Genomic DNA, 23,554 nt, shown 5'->3' on the forward strand with positions numbered 1-23,554 from the left:
GGTCTCACTTTGAGTGTAAAACTGTGGCACACAACAAGATGGAGCTGACCTTAATCGAGAAATTTTTCACGATTTGGTGCTGAAACGGGCTAAAGTGATTCGCCAGGACGTAAACCAACCGAGTGCGCGTGCGAGGATTAAGGAGTTGTGATTGCGCGAGTGCGAATAAGTGGCGAAAAGGGACTTTTTTTGGCGCTTGAAGTGGCCAAAATTTTTGGCAGATTGACGGCGTCGGGTCGGTTCAGAAGAGGAGGCAAGGGACGGGAAAAGTGACGTCATCACAATCAACACCGAGCAAGAATGACAGTTAGCGAGTGTGAGTTTGTTTGTTGTTATTGACACGGGGAGGAAAAGTTTGGTAAAGGTGATGGGTTGAATTTTTGTTTTGAAAATAATTTCAAGCAAAACAATATAAGTGAGACATTGTGGATTATTTAAGTTTTTGTTTTAAAAGCCCAATTTAAATTTTTATTTTTTTTTTGTAAAGAAGCAGTCCATCCTGCTCAAGTCAGTGATTGTTTACATTTGGCATGAGCAGGATAAACTGTTTGTTTACAAACCCACATTGGCTTAATTACATTGTTTTCGCATGATTTACACACAACAGGAAGAGGATGGTTCCAGTCTTAACCAGAAATTGGGCATTTAACAAAACTATGACAAAAAGTGAAAAAACTTTCGCTTACAAAAATCATCAAGCGATATTGGACTAACAGACCTCAAGAAATGGTTGGTGTCTGTCGAAACCTTCTTAACTATGACCATAGAATAGAAGTGTAACTTGGAGAGAAAACAAGATGGCGACGTGTTTCAAAAGGCCTCCACGATTTTTTTCACTTCTCACTGTTCTGACTTCACAGTGTACCTTGAAGTGGTATAACTGGTGGTATAATTCACTGTAAACAAACGATTACAGTAGAGCTCCGCTAATTCGGCAATTTCGAAAAAAAAACTAAATTTTATAATCATATTTTCCAGTTTAAAACTATAAGTACCGCCAACTGTGGTGAATTGGGACTACGGTCTGAATAGGGACAGCAACTTTAAAAACAGTTTAAGAACGAAACACGGATTTCAAAGATTAGTAATAAATTGGCAATATTGTGTTATAGTGTTACTTTTCGAAACAAGTGCTGAAAAGTTAAACTTTTCAGCACCCATTTCAGTGCTGAAAAGTAGATCTTTTCAGCATTTATTTTGAAAATTGTTGCTATTCGATTCTGTTATTTTTGTACAGAAAAGTAGGCTATTTCGTCGTTCAAAAATGACAGGAAAAGTAAGTTGTTTCGCGACGGAATTGCAAAAAAAAAACTTTTTGCAATAATAAATATCGAAAATTCCAAAGATCTTTAAATCTTTAACCAGGTACCAGTACCGAAAAGAACAGAACAAAAATAATTTTAAGAAAAAATGCAGATTCGCCAATATAAATAGAACTGTTATTGAATTAGCAAATCTGAATTCGCGAATTGGAACAACTGACAGCTGTCAAAAGCTTAAAACCACGCGTGTGTGTGTGTGTGTGTGTGTGTGTGTGTGTGTGGTCCAATCCAATATCCGCTAACCGGTAGCGAAATTATGGGAAAGTATAATGTGTATCAGACTTTGTATATGCCGAATGCTGATACAACTTATCTCAGTCCTGGGTATTAGGTGGTGATAGCCCTCGCGCTGCTTCCAACGATCCATTTCAGAATGGCAGAGATCCTAGCGGCCCAATTCCGAGGTCGTTGGGCATTGTCCGGCCCCGCCTTTACATAGAAGCAAGCACCAGACGGATCCTTGATCTATCTTAAGACTCCCAATCCCTTCTGGCAAATCAGGGATCAGAGCGTATTTAATATGAGAAGAATACAACATGTTTTATAACCTTCAGATGGCCGACTGGTTAGAGTCCCAGACCATCAATCCAGAGGTGTGAGTTCGAATCCCACCTGATTCAGTTTCGTTTTGTTCAATTCCTGATTCCAAATTTCAAAGGTACCGACCGGGATTTGATCCCTGAGGCAGAAGCCGTAACCATTAAGCCACGGAGCCGATTCTGTCAAAAGCTTAAAACCACGTGCTCGAAAATTATCGAACAATAGAGGAGAAAAGCAACTCGCGACAAAATTTTGAGGCTAGGAATTTTGACAGGTATGATTTTCATAAAGTATTCGCCTCCTTTTCTCTCGCACAGAAAACTGGGGACAATGTAGCTGTCAAACTAGGCCAAGCTGTTAAAGTCACTCACAAAATGAACTTTGAGTGATTTGAGTTCATTTCTGACGTCACGATTTTCTCCTCAATAGAAATGAAGAGATTCGTTTTTTTAAGAATAAAATTTGATTTTCAATTGCAATGATGTCAGTTCTTTGGCAATGCGATGCAAAATTGGTGGTAAAACAAATCATATAACAAATCAACATATATGTTGATTAAAAATAATTTTCAAAACGAAGTTTAAAAGCGCTGTGAATGTTTAGAACCATAGAAAAATATAGCAGCAGACTTTCCATACTGCCCCTTTGTCTGCGTGTTTCACTCCCGGTTTGTTGATGCTAAGAATAAAACAAATTTTAATTAAATTCTTCGAATAAAAATCAATAATGGTGTTGTTGCCACCTTTAGCAACACTTTCTTGAAATTATGCCAGAGTAGTGGTATAATAAAGTATACCATCGCCGATACGCGGCGCTACTTGTTCTTGAGAAAAAAGTGATACAACTTGTTTTTGACAGTTGGACTTCTATTCTATGCTTCTATGTAAAGGCGGGGCCGGACAATGCCCAACGACCTCGGAATTGGGCCGCTAGGATCTCTGCCATTCTGAAATGGATCGTTGGAAGCAGCGCGAGGGCTATCACCACCTAATACCCAGGACTGAGATAAGTTGTATCAGCATTCGGCATATACAAAGTCTGATACACATTATACTTTCCCATAATTTCGCTACCGGTTAGCGGATATTGGATTGGACCACACACACACACACACACACACACACACACACGCGTGGTTTTAAGCTTTTGACAGCTGTCAGTTGTTCCAATTCGCGAATTCAGATTTGCTAATTCAATAACAGTTCTATTTATATTGGCGAATCTGCATTTTTTCTTAAAATTATTTTTGTTCTGTTCTTTTCGGTACTGGTACCTGGTTAAAGATTTAAAGATCTTTGGAATTTTCGATATTTATTATTGCAAAAAGTTTTTTTGCAATTCCGTCGAAACAACTTACTTTTCCTGTCATTTTGAACGACGAAATAGCCTACTTTTCTGTACAAAAATAACAGAATCGAATAGCAACAATTTTCAAAATAAATGCTGAAAAGATCTACTTTTCAGCACTGAAATGGGTGCTGAAAAGTTTAACTTTTCAGCACTTGTTTCGAAAAGTAACACTATAACACAATATTGCCAATTTATTACTAATCTTTGAAATCCGTGTTTCGTTCTTAAACTGTTTTTAAAGTTGCTGTCCCTATTCAGACCGTAGTCCCAATTCACCACAGTTGGCGGTACTTATAGTTTTAAACTGGAAAATATGATTATAAAATTTAGTTTTTTTTCGAAATTGCCGAATTAGCGGAGCTCTACTGTAATCGTTTGTTTACAGTGAATTATACCACCAGTTATACCACTTCAAGGTACACTGTGAAGTCAGAACAGTGAGAAGTGAAAAAATCGTGGAGGCCTTTTGAAACACGTCGCCATCTTGTTTTCTCTCCAAGTTACACTTCTATTCTATGATAGAAGCAAGCACCAGACGGATCCTTGATCTATCTTAAGACTCCCAATCCCTTCTGGCAAATCAGGGATCAGAGCGTATTTAATATGAGAAGAATACAACATGTTTTATAACCTTCAGATGGCCGACTGGTTAGAGTCCCAGACCATCAATCCAGAGGTGTGAGTTCGAATCCCACCTGATTCAGTTTCGTTTTTGTTCAATTCCTGATTCCAAATTTCAAAGGTACCGACCGGGATTTGATCCCTGAGGCAGAAGCCGTAACCATTAAGCCACGGAGCCGATTCTGTCAAAAGCTTAAAACCACGTGCTCGAAAATTATCGAACAATAGAGGAGAAAAGCAACTCGCGACAAAATTTTGAGGCTAGGAATTTTGACAGGTATGATTTTCATAAAGTATTCGCCTCCTTTTCTCTCGCACAGAAAACTGGGGACAATGTAGCTGTCAAACTAGGCCAAGCTGTTAAAGTCACTCACAAAATGAACTTTGAGTGATTTGAGTTCATTTCTGACGTCACGATTTTCTCCTCAATAGAAATGAAGAGATTCGTTTTTTTAAGAATAAAATTTGATTTTCAATTGCAATGATGTCAGTTCTTTGGCAATGCGATGCAAAATTGGTGGTAAAACAAATCATATAACAAATCAACATATATGTTGATTAAAAATAATTTTCAAAACGAAGTTTAAAAGCGCTGTGAATGTTTAGAACCATAGAAAAATATAGCAGCAGACTTTCCATACTGCCCCTTTGTCTGCGTGTTTCACTCCCGGTTTGTTGATGCTAAGAATAAAACAAATTTTAATTAAATTCTTCCGAATAAAAATCAATAATGGTGTTGTTGCCACCTTTAGCAACACTTTCTTGAAATTATGCCAGAGTAGTGGTATAATAAAGTATACCATCGCCGATACGCGGCGCTACTTGTTCTTGAGAAAAAAGTGATACAACTTGTTTTTGACAGTTGGACTTCTATTCTATGCTTCTATGTAAAGGCGGGGCCGGACAATGCCCAACGACCTCGGAATTGGGCCGCTAGGATCTCTGCCATTCTGAAATGGATCGTTGGAAGCAGCGCGAGGGCTATCACCACCTAATACCCAGGACTGAGATAAGTTGTATCAGCATTCGGCATATACAAAGTCTGATACACATTATACTTTCCCATAATTTCGCTACCGGTTAGCGGATATTGGATTGGACCACACACACACACACACACACACACACACACACGCGTGGTTTTAAGCTTTTGACAGCTGTCAGTTGTTCCAATTCGCGAATTCAGATTTGCTAATTCAATAACAGTTCTATTTATATTGGCGAATCTGCATTTTTTCTTAAAATTATTTTTGTTCTGTTCTTTTCGGTACTGGTACCTGGTTAAAGATTTAAAGATCTTTGGAATTTTCGATATTTATTATTGCAAAAAGTTTTTTTTTTGCAATTCCGTCGCGAAACAACTTACTTTTCCTGTCATTTTTGAACGACGAAATAGCCTACTTTTCTGTACAAAAATAACAGAATCGAATAGCAACAATTTTCAAAATAAATGCTGAAAAGATCTACTTTTCAGCACTGAAATGGGTGCTGAAAAGTTTAACTTTTCAGCACTTGTTTCGAAAAGTAACACTATAACACAATATTGCCAATTTATTACTAATCTTTGAAATCCGTGTTTCGTTCTTAAACTGTTTTTAAAGTTGCTGTCCCTATTCAGACCGTAGTCCCAATTCACCACAGTTGGCGGTACTTATAGTTTTAAACTGGAAAATATGATTATAAAATTTAGTTTTTTTTCGAAATTGCCGAATTAGCGGAGCTCTACTGTAATCGTTTGTTTACAGTGAATTATACCACCAGTTATACCACTTCAAGGTACACTGTGAAGTCAGAACAGTGAGAAGTGAAAAAAATCGTGGAGGCCTTTTGAAACACGTCGCCATCTTGTTTTCTCTCCAAGTTACACTTCTATTCTATGATAGAAGCAAGCACCAGACGGATCCTTGATCTATCTTAAGACTCCCAATCCCTTCTGGCAAATCAGGGATCAGAGCGTATTTAATATGAGAAGAATACAACATGTTTTATAACCTTCAGATGGCCGACTGGTTAGAGTCCCAGACCATCAATCCAGAGGTGTGAGTTCGAATCCCACCTGATTCAGTTTCGTTTTTGTTCAATTCCTGATTCCAAATTTCAAAGGTACCGACCGGGATTTGATCCCTGAGGCAGAAGCCGTAACCATTAAGCCACGGAGCCGATTCTGTCAAAAGCTTAAAACCACGTGCTCGAAAATTATCGAACAATAGAGGAGAAAAGCAACTCGCGACAAAATTTTGAGGCTAGGAATTTTGACAGGTATGATTTTCATAAAGTATTCGCCTCCTTTTCTCTCGCACAGAAAACTGGGGACAATGTAGCTGTCAAACTAGGCCAAGCTGTTAAAGTCACTCACAAAATGAACTTTGAGTGATTTGAGTTCATTTCTGACGTCACGATTTTCTCCTCAATAGAAATGAAGAGATTCGTTTTTTTAAGAATAAAATTTGATTTTCAATTGCAATGATGTCAGTTCTTTGGCAATGCGATGCAAAATTGGTGGTAAAACAAATCATATAACAAATCAACATATATGTTGATTAAAAATAATTTTCAAAACGAAGTTTAAAAGCGCTGTGAATGTTTAGAACCATAGAAAAATATAGCAGCAGACTTTCCATACTGCCCCTTTGTCTGCGTGTTTCACTCCCGGTTTGTTGATGCTAAGAATAAAACAAATTTTAATTAAATTCTTCCGAATAAAAATCAATAATGGTGTTGTTGCCACCTTTAGCAACACTTTCTTGAAATTATGCCAGAGTAGTGGTATAATAAAGTATACCATCGCCGATACGCGGCGCTACTTGTTCTTGAGAAAAAAGTGATACAACTTGTTTTTGACAGTTGGACTTCTATTCTATGCTATGACATAAAATGAAGGAACATTCTCTTACAACTATCATCAGAACGGCATTGGATTCATAAAAGTGATAAGTCTAATATGTCTTATCTCTGAAAGCTGACATCGGTAATAGAGAGACGCAATACAGGAGTTCCTCAGTCAACACCACTTTAGGTAACTCTAACCAGCTCATTACGGTACAAGCAAATAGAAAGCTTCCCTTTCACATCGTTCGTATCCAGAGCGGTTCCAATTCTCAGTTGTATTGGTCTGCAACATTGCTCCACACCGTACAGAGGATTCTTTTACACCGAAATCAAGCAGATAATGCATTGACCGACATCATCGCCGCGATGGTTGCATCGCTCTCGCCTGTGACTTGCTCTCCCTCTCACCAAACGATGCCCTAGCGTTAACCTCCTAGAAGAGAGAGAGAGAGCGCAAACTTGCAGACAAAACTTGTTCGAGCCGGAGCTTTCCTCACGCGACAAACGCTCCGCCGAAAGTTGAAATCCTCCGAAGAGACACGCGATGAAACACGTCGTCTGACGGTGACCGGCCGCCATCTTAGTTCTAGCGGGACAGAAAGTTTAGCCAAGTCGAGAGTCATTGCGGTGTAGCCCAAAAAAGTTGAACTGGATATATTGTGTGGTGCGGTAGTTCGAATTCGACCCACGGATGACGCGAAGGGCTCCTCACGGCGACGGGTCCTTTTAATTTTGTGCAGTAACGGTCGTAGGAGTAGATTTTGAAACTGGGAATAGTGAAATTCAGTGTTTTTTGACGGAGGGAAGAAGTGAAATTGATGGGATAGTGGATGCGAGTGGTGTACGCGGTGTAGTGTTGCTTTCGGGAAAATTAGACGAAGAAAAAGTGTCCGGAGAATGCATATGTGACGGCGAGCTGGTTCCTAGAGATAATCTTGTTGGAATCAGCAGGGATAAGCTAGGTAATGGAGGGATCAACTGCTGGAAGAAGTGGAATTTAAGTGCCCAAAACACTACGACTCCGGAACATAAATAATATTTCATCTCATTAATGGTAGCAGCCCCAGAGTGCCTTTGCCTTTGGTAGTGTGTATTTCGTGTTGCGGCGTTTGTTTGTGTTGGAGCGCTGATTTTTGCTCCCCCACCGACCGTCGTAAGGGAAAAGTGAAAGAGAAGCATCCAAAATAACAGTGACATGTTTGTTCCAGAAAATCATTTATAATATTTGGGAGTATGCTAAAATATCCACAATCCGCGCTGTTACGATGGTTAAAATATAGGAAAACCGCACGTAATTCCATCAGACATACAATGTTGACATATCAGCACTTTGACGTTCAATTACAGCTTCTCAAAATGCTTTCATCATGTTATAAACAAGTAAAAGAGAAGTAACCTAGATGGTTTCTCTCAAATAAATTGCCAAATAATAGTGGAAATCGGTGTATTGGATGGAAATAGGATCAAATCGTTAACCTGTCTAACGAATGAGAACTATTCTATGATAAACAATCAACAACAAGCAAGTAACTGCACAGCGTAAATGTCAAAATAAGCTTGGATTATCCGTTGAGCTGTATGTGTACAGTGTAACAGCACTTTCATCAGTTCACTGATATAAATCGACCTGAGTGTTTATTGCGGATAATGTTTCTATTGATAGCAGAAGTGTCCTATATTTGCGTTTATTAAAATTCAAAGAATGAAACAAATGTCGCGTTATAGCCATTTCACACAAAAAAACGAGCTAAAGCTTCTATAACATGCCATCAAGTTCACTTACGAAATGAAAGTTACCTTTCTTAGACATCCTGATCCTAAGGCTGGATTTTCATGGATCATGCAACGACATTATAAGCACGAGCATCGAAATTTTTACGATGCTCTTGGATGGCGTTATGACTTAGCTATGACACAAACCTAAATAACGGGCAGACCGCCAATTTTCACGCAAGCGTTTTCAAGAAGGAACGGTAGAAAATGGGAGAGAAACGCTTGGGGAAACGTCAACACAAAGCAACACGTGCACGGAAAAACCAAAGATAAAAATTTTAGACAAATGCAGGGGAACTTTTAATTTAGAACCATGCAAAATTTATTTCCGGATAGAACAAAATAATATTAATATTAATAATGTTTGGCAGCATTTTGTAGAGCACGACAAAATAGACCAAAATAAGACCGGCGAGAACGGGAAGTATCTAATTATAGAACGAAAAATCAAAGTATGCTATTTGAAGGGACTGAAACATAATTGATAGATGGAGCCATATTGATATTGAGAAAATTGACAGCCAGAGAGTCAACTGTAAAAACATGGGGTGAATTGAAATTCAGAAATTCAGAAATTCAGAAATTCAGAATTTCAGAAACTCAGAAATTTAGAAATTTAGAAATTCAGAAATTCAGAAATTCAGAAATTCAGAAAATCAGAAATTCAGAAATTCAGAAATTAAGAAATTCTCAATTTCTTAATTTCTCAATTTCTTAATTTCTTAATTTCTTAATTTCTTAATTTTTCAATTTCCTTATTTCCTAATTTCTTAATTTCTTAATTTCTTAATTTCTTAATTTCTTAATTTCTTAATTTCTTAATTTCTTAATTTCTTAATTTCTAAATTTCTAAATTTCTAAATTTCTAAAATTCTTAATTTCTAAATTTCTAAATTTCTAAATTTCTTAATTTCTTAATTTCTTAATTTCTTAATTTCTTAATTTCTTAATTTCTTAATTTCTTAATTTCTTAATTTCTTAATTTCTTAATTTCTTAATTTCTTAATTTCTTAATTTCTTAATTTCTTAATTTCTTAATTTCTTAATTTCTTAATTTCTTAATTTCTTAATTTCTTAATTCCTAATTTCTTAATTTCTTTATTTCTTTATTTCTTTATTTATTTATTTCTTTATTTCTTTATTTCTTTATTTCTTTATTTCTTTATTTCTTTGTTTCTTTATTTCTTTATTTCTTTATTTTTTCATTTCTTTATTTCTTTATTTCTTTATTCGTATTTTTCCTAATTTATTATTTTCGTAGTTTCTTAATTTAATTTAAATTAGAGAATTTGTTTTCTTCTTCTCTCTCTCTCTCTCATATGTCTTCCAAAAATGGGGGGGGCTTCCACCCGAATGTGCCTGCCCTGGCTTCGGGCCTGTCCAAAATATGTCAGCTACCACTTCGGTTTTTAAGAATTTGACGGTTTTAGCTACAACTCCGTGTCTACGAAAAAAAACCCTACTCCAATAACTCCAATCACGACTACACTTTCCTGCTTTCATAAATAACATCAATACCATTTCATTACTTGCTTTTCTTCTTAATTTCTCCCACCCTTCTAACCTTCAGCCAGAACTATGATGAAATTATTAAATATTTATTCCATAAAAATAAATATGGGTTTTTTTAAATTTTATCCATGTTTTCAACTTTCCGTGCATGGTAAACCGTACACACTTTGATCTAGCGTACTGTTTTAAAATGTTCTATGTTTATAGGAAACACTCGTATCATAGGTGACAATCAACATTTTCCTTGAATTACATACATTTCATGCTGTGAAATAAAATCAAAATTCTTTCTTGTTATTTGAAAACGCAAAACCCCAATTTAAAATATTTTGAGGTAGCCTATCGCCTCTTTTCAAAACTTTGTCGACATCAACATCAGCCGATTCCATTGTTGCCATTTTGGCATCGGAAAAATCTCATGTGTTTGCCACAAAACGCTTGAAACGCTTGCCTGCTTGAAATATTCACGGAAATATTTCACAGCGTTATTTGGTTTGTGTCCATGGTGTCGCGGCAGCAATATGGCTGACAGGACAGGCATCGAACTACAATGCACTGACATTTTAGCAAAGCATGGTAGTGACTATGCTTTCGATGTCGGTCATCCGGGGGGATGGCAACCCTATTCCGACCAAAGCAAACTGACAACAGTCGACATTAGCACGGTTGTCAAATGAGAGCCCACAACAAAAGCACTAGCTGTCAAATGGTAGCCCATAACAAATCATTGTTTGGGTTTTTGATTTTCAAATTTCCCGCAATTCAAACGATAAATACCCGAAAAAACACGTGAATTGTGTTGCTGATGGCAAATTCTATCATGTCCTTGGAGATTCCATCCCAATATTGGCTGAAAATTCATATCGAAAAAAGTGATTTTTCTGTTTACCTTTTTTTTGCTTTTTTCTTTTGGTCGATCAAACAGTGCGCCCGTACACTGTGAATCGGCATTACACATTTTTCAGTTTGGTTTTACACATTTGCATGGGACTTTTGAGTTTAACCAGGATAACACACTTCGTGTTACCAAAGTAATATTAATAATACTGATTCTGAGTGTTTGTTATCTGAACTTCCAAGATGGCGGCTTCTTCGCTACCCCCTGCGGTCATCTTACGATGCTCGTGCATCGAAAATCAAAAGTCGTAAAATCACATTTTCGGGGCTTTTCGGCAATTAGGGGAAATTCTCGTATGTTTGGCAGGTTAAGCACTCGCTCCTAATTCCGTCCAATTTGCTGGTTTTCACTATTTAAACAACTGATTTTGCAAAACTTTTGATAGAAACTTGCTTGCTCACTTCTTATTGAGCTATTTATCACTCGACTTCAGTTTAAAACGCTTTTAATTAGCGTTAATTGACTGTCAAAGTTCTGACCTGCCAACATTAGAGGCACGCTGGAATTAGATGCTGTTCCCCTAGTATTTGTTTTTATTGTTCGTACTTCCATGAACAATCAATCTCAACTACTTTACCACCTAACTTGGTCGAAAAATATGAGTTTTTGACCAAATTTGGCCACGAGCATCGAAAGCCGCTTTCGATGTCGGTCATCGAAAAATCCATGAAAATCCACCCTAAGAGAACAAGAACAACTTTCGACACAGGATGACTACTTTACCTCTCCGCAATCAGGTAAACTCAAGTATTTGGAGTACATATTTGAAACAGCGAGAATCAACGGTTACAGCAAAACAACTATCCAAGCAATCATCGAAAAGAAACAAAGAAAACTACATAGAACATCACTTACGACCCTTACACAACCAGCAAAACCACTACGAAGAGCCGCGGTAGAACTCGACTAAAAATTGTAGTAGAAACAACCAGTTGGAATCTATCTTAGGCTCGACGAAGGACCCCATATCAACTTTAGGGCAATCTGACAATTACAAGGTATCCTACAGCCACTGCGATACGAGCTACATCGGACAATCTAAGCGATTACTGCAATCCAGATTGGAGGAGCATCTAATCAAGGAATTGGAAAAGGCTAAAGGAGGAAAACCAGTATGGCCTTGATCCCCATTTCAGATCTGCAGTAACTGAACACATCATCAAGGAAAAGCATAACGTCACTGCTAGCGACGCGATCATCTGAAGACACATCTCCTGTACTTTGATCGTGGGTCAGTCAAAATCCAGGACCTATGGCGGACAAAAGCTTTGTAACTTGGCGGTTCTACACGAAAAAATCCAAGCCCAATGCCACCGCTGTCGAAAATTCTAGAATTACGGCTCCCAAAACTGCAATCTCCTTCCCGGTGCTTATACCAAAAGATGCAGTCTTCCGCGGAAAGCCCAGCTGGGCGAAAACGCCCAACAGCACAAAGCCGCGCGTCAAGTGCGCGAACTGTGGTGTAAACCACACGGCGAACTTCCGTGGCTTTGTCGCGTGGAAAACGTATCGCGAGCTCGATCGAACAGCCAATACATTCTCCGGCTGGGCAGGTTGGTACGCTAGGGTGGCCGCTTCTGGAAGCGTTACTCCACCGGGACGAGCTGAAGATTCTGGTGATGACATGTCTACCGCTTTTAATGGAGAGATGCTAAACGCGTTTTCGTGCCTGCGGAATCCACAACCATATTATTGGTTCAAGGCTCGCCAGGTGGCTTGGCAGACAACTTTTTACGCGCGGCAAACAGAATCATTTGCCCTTGCCGGTTGTAAACGTTGTCAAACTTGTCCAGCGCCAGTTTGGCGCAAGGGACGTTAAAATGTGACCCATTGCGTCGTTGTCAGTGGTCATCATGATCAGAAACAACTCGACGTCAACAAGGTTGCGCTGCCAACAACAGTCGAGGCTCGGCATTGGGGGCCGAGTTCGAGTTCAGCGGCGAATGCACAGTTGGCACAATCCAAATTCCATTCGTCCCAGTTAGTCGATATGGTTTACACGTTGACAAGAACTTGTCGAAATTGGAATTTCAACAGAAACAATTCCAAGCTCTCAGTGAGCTGATGATAAAGTACATCTACAACGGACAAGCTGCCTTGTGCAGCATAGTTTTTTTTTAACAAAAGACAACAAAAGCTTTCCTATTTCTATCGCTTTTTTTTAGCAAATTTTGTAGTTTTTTCTTCTCTTGCAAATTTCATGATTATAATTAAATCAAAATGCACTAATTTTACTCTTTTTCTTCCTATTTGCAGGTTTATTCATGTGAAAGTTCATAAAATCCGCGGAAAAATCAACAGTATAAAGTGCGAAAAAAGTGTTTCTTATTGAAGTTTAGTTTGAAAACACAAAAAAAAAATCATTCAAAATGACGCGCCTAACCGAAACCAAATCGGTCAAGGTGGACAACTGGGGCGTGTTCTTCCTGCAGAAGTTGCAAAATTTCTTCAACAAAACGGACCATTGCGACCTGACGCTGCAGTTTAACGACAACAGCCAGCTTAAGGTGCACCGGTTGGTGCTGAGCGCCTGTACGGATTACTTCAACATGCTGGAGAGTACGTGCGAGATGTACGACGACGTGCTGATCATGCCGCTCGACCTGCAAGCGGATGTTATTGTTCCGATTGTTAATTTCATGTACACGGGGACGTTGGAGTTTCAGTACGGGATCTACGAGAAGCTGCTGAAGACGGCCAAGGACATGAGCATGACGGTGCTGTTGAAGCTGCTGGAGGCGCACAAGCAGACGACGCGGATCAACCAGAACGTGGGGAGGCAGCCGGTGTTGCTGAACAAGCAGGCTCCTTCGGCTCGTGGCCGGAATCCGCAGAGTTCGTTCCATTCGGCGCCGTCGAGAAGTTACGGCGCGATCAGGCAGCCGGCTCCGGTGAAGACGGGGTTGCCGCAAAGGCCAGCGGTTACGATGGTGAAGCACCAGACGACGATCGCGGCGTTGACGCCGTCGCACAAAGGGCAGGCTCCGGATCCGCACGCGCTCGTTTCAAAGTACGGCGCGGCCAAGGGGAAGCAGGGTGCGGGGCCAACGCGGTTCGACGAGTCGGGCGTGCCGGAAACGTTGGAGGGCAACTTTGACGACATTTCGTACGAGAGTACGCCGCTGGTGACGGCCGATCAGATCAAGAAGGAGGAGGAGACGTCGCCGTTCGAGAAGCTGAGGAAGGGCTACACGAACGTGGCGAAGCGTCCCGCGCCGGTCAGCTTCTCGACGCCGGCCGCGAAGAAGCCGAACCTGCAGGAAGTGAAGGAGTTTACGGAGGCGGCAAGGTTGCGCAGTCAGTTGGCCGCGGACGACGATGATTCGCCTGGAATTGCGGACGACACACAGTTTGACGACGATGAAGAGGAGGAAGGTCAGCAGTCGAAGCAGCTGCCGACGAAACCGAGTCCGAACCTGAAGCAGATCGTGATCAAGCAAGAACCGAAGACTTCGCCGGGTGGCGGTGGCGTCAAGCAGATCACCGTCAAGGACGAGTCCGGCAGCGTTGATCACGCCAAAATCATCAGCGAAGTGCTGAAAAAGTACCCGCACTTGGTCAAGAAGAACAAAAACATCAAGTTGAAGATCATGCAGAAAACGTCGCCGCAGGCGCAATCAGCGTCCGCATCCGCCACCCCTTCCGCCCCCGTCAAGATGGAGGTCCGCACGGCAACCCCCCTCAAGGCGGACATTTCGATGGTCCGCCGAGCGACGGAAGCGATCCGACAACCCGCTCCAGCTTCAACCCCATCCACGCCCTCGTCGGGCCCGAAAAAGATCGACTCCAAGACGATGCACGCGTTGATTGCGAAGGGCGCGGAAAATATGACCGGCCCGTGGCTGTGTCTGCGCTGCGGCATCGACGGCCGCCCCATCAGCATCCCCAGCTACAAGGCGTTCCGCAATCACCTGATCGTGAAGCACAAGGAGAAGATCGACGCGCGGATTTGCGAGCACTGCGGGTGGCGCGCCGAGCAGCGCAATCCGAACCTGTTCTACCACTGGCTGACCGAGCACAACATCAAGTCGACGATCAAGTTCCCGACGTGCGCCGAGTGTGGGCACGTGGCGATGAACGCGACGCTGCTGGCCAAGCACGAGGAGGAGAACCACCAGCGGGGCGATCTGCAGCAGTGCATTTACTGCAATAAGGTGAGTTTTCGAAGTTTATTTTTCAAAATGTTTTCCAAAATACTTTTCAAGCGAACAAGGGTTTCCCCAGCACAGACGTGGGTTTCAAGTAGCTGGAACTAAAACAAGCTATCTTCTGCAGCTTCTCTCATATCTCGCTACGGCGAATGTCATCTTCGTCATAATTTTGTTTCGCAAACAAAGAATTTTTGTTCAATTAGTAAACACAGAAACAAGATGAAAAGTTTGTTATTTCTTAATACGAGGTTGATTTATCAAGAACGCGCTCCTAACTGTTTAAAAAGTTACGTTCTCTGCAAGCTTTTTCTAGAAGCACCTCGTGTATAGTACCTTTGGTGATGATCAATACTCGTCCTAGGTTACCACTTTTTTCCGCCTTTTCCACCAATAGTGTCGAACTTACCTTTCCATGTGCAGTACAAAAGAAAAGGCAAAACTTCTGCATAACTAACAGTTTTCTCTAAATTTGGTCCTATGCTACCAATTTACTTCCGAAAGAAAGCTCTAATGAATCTTTTTGTGGAATGTCAATGACTATCGAAGCATTTGCATTCACAACCAGTCAAAACTTATTGCATCACATTTGCCTTTGCCGTGAGCAGCGATGAAAAAAATCCTAGTAAAAACGTTTTTTCTTCTTGTTACTAGTTACATAGATCATGTTCATTGTTCGGTGCATCAATTCTTTTCATAACTTGGATACGATGCCGTCGGTTCGATATCCATTATAAGGGTTACTTCCCTAACATTAAAATCCAGGATCTTTTGTTCCTTTCCTGGTAACTCATCATCTACTCAAAGCTTTTGGATCAGGCCTCGAGCGTAAATGTAATCTTCTTCATTCTTCGTCCAGTTTGTCAAATCATTAGCAGCAAGGAATTCAACTTGACGAGCCTTGATGCGTTTCTCCATTTTGGACGCCTTGGTTTTAGCTCCCATTGGTAGTAAAGTGTAACACTTTAATTTCAAGCAAACACCAATTGAACCGTTCATTTTAGTTGACGATAACAACACACTTTGCCTAAACAAAAACATGAACAGCGGAAACGTGATGTCTTAATAGGCCATGAATATGTTTGAATTGCGCTCTTTGGTCGTTCCTTCTAGCAAGTACTCAAAATTAACTAATAAATAAGATTTATTTTAGTTTTTATAGTTCAATTTAATATAACATCAATAATTAACAAATGGCTGTTGCGAACTTTGCGTTCGTGGTCGCCTCTAGTTCCATTCTGAGTGTACCTTTTCACAAAATCTTTAGTTAGTTTTGTTAACTTTAGAACACTTACCTATTACAAATAAACAGTTCGGATTCTGAGTTCCGAATTGATTCTTGTTGAAGGAGTAAACGACATTTTACTGTTAGATTAACCTACTGTCAGTCTCCGCTAGCTCTTCCTAGCAGCAATTCGTGTATCAGTTTTCATCCTTCGTTATTTTTCGCTTTTCCATCAATAGCGTCGCACTTTCCTTTACCATGTGCTTGTACTGAAGAATTTCCTTTCTGAAGGCCGTTCTGTATTCCAGTCCTACTTGCTTCATGTTTTTCATTCGGAGCTTGAAATCTCTGAGCAATTCTCTGAGATTTCGGTCATTCGATTTTTTTTGTATTTTTTAATCCGGCTGAAACTTTTTTGGTGCCTTCGGTATGCCCAAAGAAGCCATTTTGCATCATTAGTTTGTCCATATAATTTTCCATACAAATTTGGTAGCTGTCCATACAAAAATGATATGTGAAAATTCAAAAATCTGTATCTTTTGAAGAAATTTTTTGATCGATTTGGTGTCTTCGGCAAAGTTGTAGGTATGGATTTGGACTACACTGAAAAAAAATGATACAAGGTAAAAAAAAATTTTGTGATTTTTTATTTAACTTTTTGTCACTAAAACTTGATTTGCAAAAAAACACTATATTTAATTTTTTTTATTTTTTGATATGTTTTAGAGGACATAAAATGCCAACTTTTCAGAAATTTCCAGAATGGGCAAAAAATCTTTGGCCGAGTTATGAATTTTTAAATCAATACAGATTTTTTCAAAAAATCGAAATATTGGCCGCAAAAATTTTTCAACTTCATTTTTCGATGTAAAATCGAATTTGCAATCAAAAAGTACTTAAGTGATTTTTTGATAAAGTGCACCGTTTTCAAGTTATAACCATTTTTAGGTAACTTTTTTGAAAATAGTCGCAGTTTTTCATTTTTTTAAAATAGTGCCCATGTTTGCTCACCTTTGAAAAAAATATTTTTGAAAAGCTGAGAAAATTTTCTATATTTTGCTCTATTGAACTTTGTTGATACGACCCATAGTTGCTGAGATATTGCTATGCAAAGGTTAAAAAACAGGAAAATTGATGTTTTTTAAGTCTCACCCAAACAACCCACCATTTTCTAATGTCGATATCTCAGCAACTATAGGTCCGATCTACAATGTTAAAACATGAAACATTCGTGAAATTTTCCGATCTTTTCGAAAAAAATATTTTCAAAAATTTAAAATCAAGACTAACAATTTAAATGGGCGTAATATTGAATGTTTGGCCCGTTTGATATGTTAGTCTTGATTTTAAATTTTTGAAAATATTTTTTTCGAAAATATCGGAAAATTTCACGAATGTTTCATGTTTTAACATTGTAAATCGGACCTATAGTTGCTGAGATATCGACATTAGAAAATGGTGGGTTGTTTGGGTGAGACTTAGAAAACATCAATTTTCCTGTTTTTTAACCTTTGCATGGCAATATCTCAGCAACTATGGGTCGTATCAACAAAGTTCAATAGAGCAAAATATAGAGAATTTTCTCAGCTTTTCAAAAATATTTTTTTCAAAGGTGGGCAAACATGGGCACTATTTTAAAAAAATGAAAAACTTCGACTATTTTCAAAAAAGTTACCTAAAAATGGTTATAACTTGAAAACGGTGCACTTTATCAAAAAATCACTAAAGTACTTTTTGATTGCAAATTCGAGTTTACATCGAAAAATGAAGTTGAAAAATTTTTGCGACCCATAATTCGATTTTTTGAAAAAATCTGTATTGATTTAAAAATTCATAACTCGGTCAAAGATTTTTTGCCCACTCTGGAAATTTCTGAAAAGTTGGCATTTTATGTCCTCTAAAACATATCAAAAATAAAAAATTAAAAATAGTGTTTTTTGCAAATCAAGTTTTAGTGACAAAAGTTAAATAAAAATCACCAAATTTTTTTACCGTGTATCATTTTTTTCAGTGTAGTCCATATCCATACCTACAACTTTGCCGAAGACACCAAATCGATCAAAAATTCTTCAAAAGATACAGATTTTTGAATTTTCACATATCATTTTTGTATGGACAGCTGCCAAATTTGTATGGAAAATTATATGGACAAACTAATGATGCAAAATGGCTTCTTTGGGCATACCGAAGGCACCAAAAAAGTTTCAGCCGGATTAAAAAATACAAAAATTAAAATTAAAGAAAAAAGACCGATTTCGTAGAGAACTGCTCCTCTTCAGTATTCTTAAATGATGTCTCATTCTTCGTCCAGTTGTCAGGATGCCTTGACGAGTTTCAATGCGTTTCACCGGTTTGGACGCCATAGTTTTAAATGTGAAAATACTTTTTTATTCAGGAAAAAATAAATAATGCACAGAAATGGAAAGTGTTTGAGTATGTATTGATAAATAAATCGATTAGTTTGGTTTTGATCATTTGAATGCGCATAAAAATTACAGAGTTCAAATAATTTTATATTCAAATCCAAAATACTTTACTATAGTATTTAAAATCCAGCGTTGCCTCGTAAGAAAAATCTGATAAAGCAGAAAGGGAGTGTTATTTTATTACATAACGCAAAAAATCGGATTTATAGACCCCCTCGCTCCCCCCACCGCGTAACCTGGTGCTGAAAAGACAGAATGCGTAACGTGATTTCCGAATGATACCCACTGCTCCTCACTAATACAACTGAACTACAGCTGTAAACATAAACAAAGTAGAAGGCTTTGTTCAAGCTCAAGCGTGACTTATTTTTTGCTGTTGAAGTGACTCGTTTTGAAACATTTTGGATCTGATGATACATTTTAAAGTTTTCGCTGAAAAATTAAGTTCTTCGTGGTTTTTTTGTAGACTAAACGATGGGTGGTAAAAAGAGTTCTTCTTTGTTTTTAACGTGATGGAATATTGCGTCAGAAGTAAGGGAATTTCGTGAATCAGAAGAGCAACCGGATGGAAGTTATGTGATTATGTATCTTTGAAGCGCAGTGATAATACAGGAGTAAGATTATTCAATGTTATTTGGCAGGTGCCATTCACAGTTACTGATAATTCGTCTTAAACAATTTGTAAACATAGGTTTTGGGTGAGACATAGCGCTTATGGAAATGTTAGCAACGAATTAAGACAATCTCGATTTCATCCCTTTTCTTAAGTCTGCTCAAAAGCTCGACGCCCTCGACTTTTTTATTCCTGATAAAATAAATTATAGATCGATTACAATACTTGCCAATTCATGGCATCATTTTCCAAACAGTAAATTGGTTCCGCTTTGACAGTTTTAAATTGAGGCCGCTTTGCGGACAACTATTCTGCACCCAGCTCGTAACAATTTCCAAACAAATTTCGAAAATTTTGTATGGAGCGTAACACGGCCTCCGACCCTGTCCGGGGGTCCGGTCCCCCAACTGCGTTACGTAATAAAAGAACGCTCCCAAAGTAGAAAGATCGGAATTCGTTTTTTGCTCTGAATTAAGGGATTATCATTTGAGTTTTTAACAAAGCAAAAATAAATACAAAGAATAATTAATTCAAAAAACAAAAAACAGAAATTTTAAATTCTATAATACACTCCAAACTCGATTTTCCGAAGGCCTTAACAAAATTACACTTCGGATAATCGAATCACAAAAGAAATATTTTGTTGTTGTTTTATTTTTGATTTTTGAGCTTAAGTATGACCCTTAAATTACTCTAACATGATTTAGAATTTTTAAATCCAAATTTTAAAATAAGTTTGCAAAACTCAAATTTGGTCTTAAAATAAAGAAAATGAAAAAAAAAAACGATTTTTTTCGTGATTTCATTATCCGAAGTCGCAAACAAATCTTCTGTTCTGATAATCGAGTCTGGACTGTACTAGAATTCTAAAATTCTGACATTCTATAGTTCTTATGTAAAAAAAACCAAAATATAAAAAAAAAACATTCTAAAGTATTTAAAATTCTAAAATGTTTGAATTTTTAAATTCTTAAACACTGAGATTGGCATACTCTAAAATTTTAAAATACTAAGAATCAGAGACTCTTAAATTTTCGATCTCTTAAGCTCTTAAATTCTAAAACTTTAAATTTCTAAAATTGTATGTTTCTTAAATTTTATAATTCTAAAACATAAAATTAAAAAAATCAAAAAAATCTTAAATTCCTGAATTAAAAAAAATCTTAAATTTTTAAATTTCCATACTTGAAAATTCTAAAATTTTGAAATTCTATAATCTCAATAATCTAAAATTGTTAAATTGTGAAATGCTAACATTCTAAAATTTTAAAAGCCAAAAAAAAAAATTAAAGTATAAAATTTAAAAAATTCTCAAATGCAAAAATTTTAAAATTTTGAAAAACTGTTTTTTAAAGCAAAAAGAAAATGCATTGAAAAAAAAAATAAAAATGAATTATTTAAAATAAAAAAAATATGTTAAAATTTGCAGTTTGATAAAAAAATAGATTTAAGGCCGTTGAAACCCTTCAAAATCGGTCTGAAAAATCGAGAAAGCAAAAAAAAAAATGTTTTTTTAAAAGCTTTAAAATTTTAATATAAATAGAAATCTTATCAACTTAAAACCAATTAAAATGCAATTAAAATGGCTTAAACTTTTAAAAATATTTCCAACGGCCTTAGATATTTTGAAAACAAATGATTGCAATACACCTGGGCAGGCGTAAAATGCTATTTAAAAATCTTTTTTTTATTAAAATGTGAATACGCATTCTCTCTATTCATCACCCAGACCACCCAGACCGTAACTGTCTACTTTATTTTAATGTATGTTTTGGGATCGTGTATAAACCACGTGGCCATAAAATTTGATTTTTCAGAAACAACAGCAATTTTTAAGACATACTCTGCCGTTCTAAACCACTTCTGATCACCTTTTTTTCATTTTGATGCAAAAAAAATAATATATTGACAAGACAACATTTTTTTGATGGATCAACTATGGTCCCCTTGGAACAAGCTGTCAAGAAGGACCTTTTCTGTCAAGAAGGACCTTTTCTGTCAAGAAGGGCCGTGAAGTTAATTTTTAAAAATTGAATTAAAAATCCATTTTGAATCCTTTGCGGTCGTTCAAACTTCAAAGGGTCATTGTACTCAGAAAAATAAGCTTTATCGTTGTGAACAGTAATATCAAAAAATTAAGCTTAATTTTAGGACCCAATTGTCCCGCGGGTCCCTATTCGCCCTATATGTCCCAAATCACCCCGGTTAACATTTTATCACCCTTACTTGTAATCCTCTTGCAGGTAAACTAGTAAACAAGATAAAATTCTTCGTAAAACACATGATCTCGTGATAGAAACTACTTTGGGAGACAATTATGCGTAGAAGTTCAACGATGGGACAAACAGACTTGGTGTTGTTTTCAATGATTTTCTTAAAAAGTACTAGATTTTATGTGTTTTTTTCTGAAAGTATACGTAAAACCAAACATAAAAATGATAAAAAGTCAGAATCGTTCAAAAATGTCATGGAACAATTAAGCGTAGAACGGCAAAAACATTTACAGTTCTTTACATGATGATGCCTTCATGCTCTAAACAATATTTTTTTCTCTTCCCGCACCAAGGTCTTCGCCAAGGAGATGGACCTGTACGACCACATGAAGGCCCTGCACAAGGAGAAGGCCCGCGAGGACGGCGTGATCGACTTTTCCGACGACGAGTACCAAATGGAAGAGGAGGGCTTAGAAGACCCAACGCCCTCACCCAACAAGATCAAAATCCTCTCCAACATCAGCATCACCAACAACGCGGCCCTTCCGTTCGTCATCGACACGACCGGCGCCCAAACCGTGTCGCAAATCGGTGGCAAGTCCCAGCTGCAGATTCAGCAAATCACGCTGGAACCGTCCTCCGAGGCGGAAGCCCTCTCGAACGTGGCGTCCGGAATCGCGACCAGTCTGGGACTGGTTGATGCCAGCGGGGTCGTCATCGAGGACGGAACGTTCCACCACCAGAACCATCAGCAGCAGCAGCAGCAGTACATTGAGCACCAGATGGCGACGGTGCACGGCGAAACGGGCACGACCACCACGATCAGTGCGGCCGGAGGGCCCGACCAGCTGACCAAACTCATCACCGAAGATGGGACGGAGTTGCAGCTGACCCAGAGCCAGAAGGAGGAAATCTTCTCCCAGCTGCAGAACAGCGGAAACGGTAAATTGTTTTGATACACTTTTTCTTTATTTATATTTTGACAAATTGATTTCGTTGCATTTAGAGTGCATTTCCCCCGTCGCAAAAATAAAATTATTTATTTTACCAAACAGATTAAAATAACTGCCTTGTTAAATTCCTGCAAAAATGGCACAAATTCGAACTTGAATTGAGAACTTAGTTTGCCATAAAACAAAATTGGTAGCCAGCCTACAGCGCAAACCTTACCCCTTTCTTGTTAATTTCAAGTGAAGCGCAAAATAATCGCCTGTCGTTAGGCAATTTTATGCTGTGCGGCAACGATAGTGTGGTTTTCGCAGCATTGGCTACATCGCCAAAAGGAAATTCAATTACAGCGCGCACGAGGGTGTCGCGCCAGAGTTCAGTGGGGTGAAATTTAAGCGCACACGTGGAAGGGGTTTTTTTTATGGCAGACTAGAAGGGTACAGAAAAGGCTGGATTGTTTGATTGTTTGCAAAAGAAAGATATTAAAGTATAGGGGAAATATATTATATATATACCTATTCTCATCAAACACCTGTCTTCAGCATATGGAGTAGAGGTGGGCAAAAAAAAGAGCGAACCGCTCAAAGAGCCGGTTCACTTAAAAGAGCGAACGAACCATGACTCATAATAAAAAAAACACCGAGGTCCTAATTGAAACTCCAGTCTTTTGAAAAATCCGTTCCAATATTGAAAACGAAACTATTGGCACTACGCCCCCCGGGGCATGGCCTTCCTCTAACGTGGGATTTCTGCTCCAGCGCCTCTGACGAGACAGGAGAAACCGGGACCGACGTTTTACTTCACCATCCGATAGAAGCTCAGTGGATAAGGCGGGAATCGAACCCGCGTCTCATAGCATCATCGGGATCGGCAGCCGAAGCCGCTACCCCTGCGCCACGAGACCCACCACTTTTTTATGATACAATACTGAATTGACCACATGACCCATGTTCCAGAACCCAGATTAAGATTGGCCTAGATGTCAAACTTCATGACAGACCGGAGTATCCTATTGTTGGTGATCAATGTGTTTCGATCGAATCCCAAGAGATAAATCTTTCATGTTGTGCCGAAAACCGATCGCAGTTGGTCATAAATATTTTGTTTACTCATTGATCACCAACTGTAGGCTACTC

The 23,554-nt window shown here is 38.5% G+C and overlaps 1 protein-coding gene across 2 annotated transcripts in view; it reads left to right on the forward strand.

Moving 5' to 3' along the window:
* Positions 1–23,554, forward strand: part of LOC6047146 (centrosome-associated zinc finger protein CP190) — a 28,669-nt gene continuing 5,115 nt past the window's right edge. The window contains exons 1-3 of one of the 2 annotated variants that reach the window (XM_038260677.1): positions 1–316; positions 13,102–14,999; positions 21,824–22,412. In XM_038260677.1, coding sequence (XP_038116605.1) covers positions 13,215–14,999; positions 21,824–22,412 — 2,374 coding nt within the window. In that variant the 5' untranslated portion in view covers positions 1–316; positions 13,102–13,214. Of the gene's footprint in view, positions 317–7,218; positions 7,625–13,101; positions 15,000–21,823; positions 22,413–23,554 lie in introns of those variants that run through there. The other variant, XM_038260676.1, reaches the window with a different exon arrangement.

The sequence above is a fragment of the Culex quinquefasciatus genome, chromosome 3 (genome assembly GCF_015732765.1).
Source record: "Culex quinquefasciatus strain JHB chromosome 3, VPISU_Cqui_1.0_pri_paternal, whole genome shotgun sequence".
Classification (NCBI taxonomy): domain Eukaryota; kingdom Metazoa; phylum Arthropoda; class Insecta; order Diptera; family Culicidae; genus Culex; species Culex quinquefasciatus.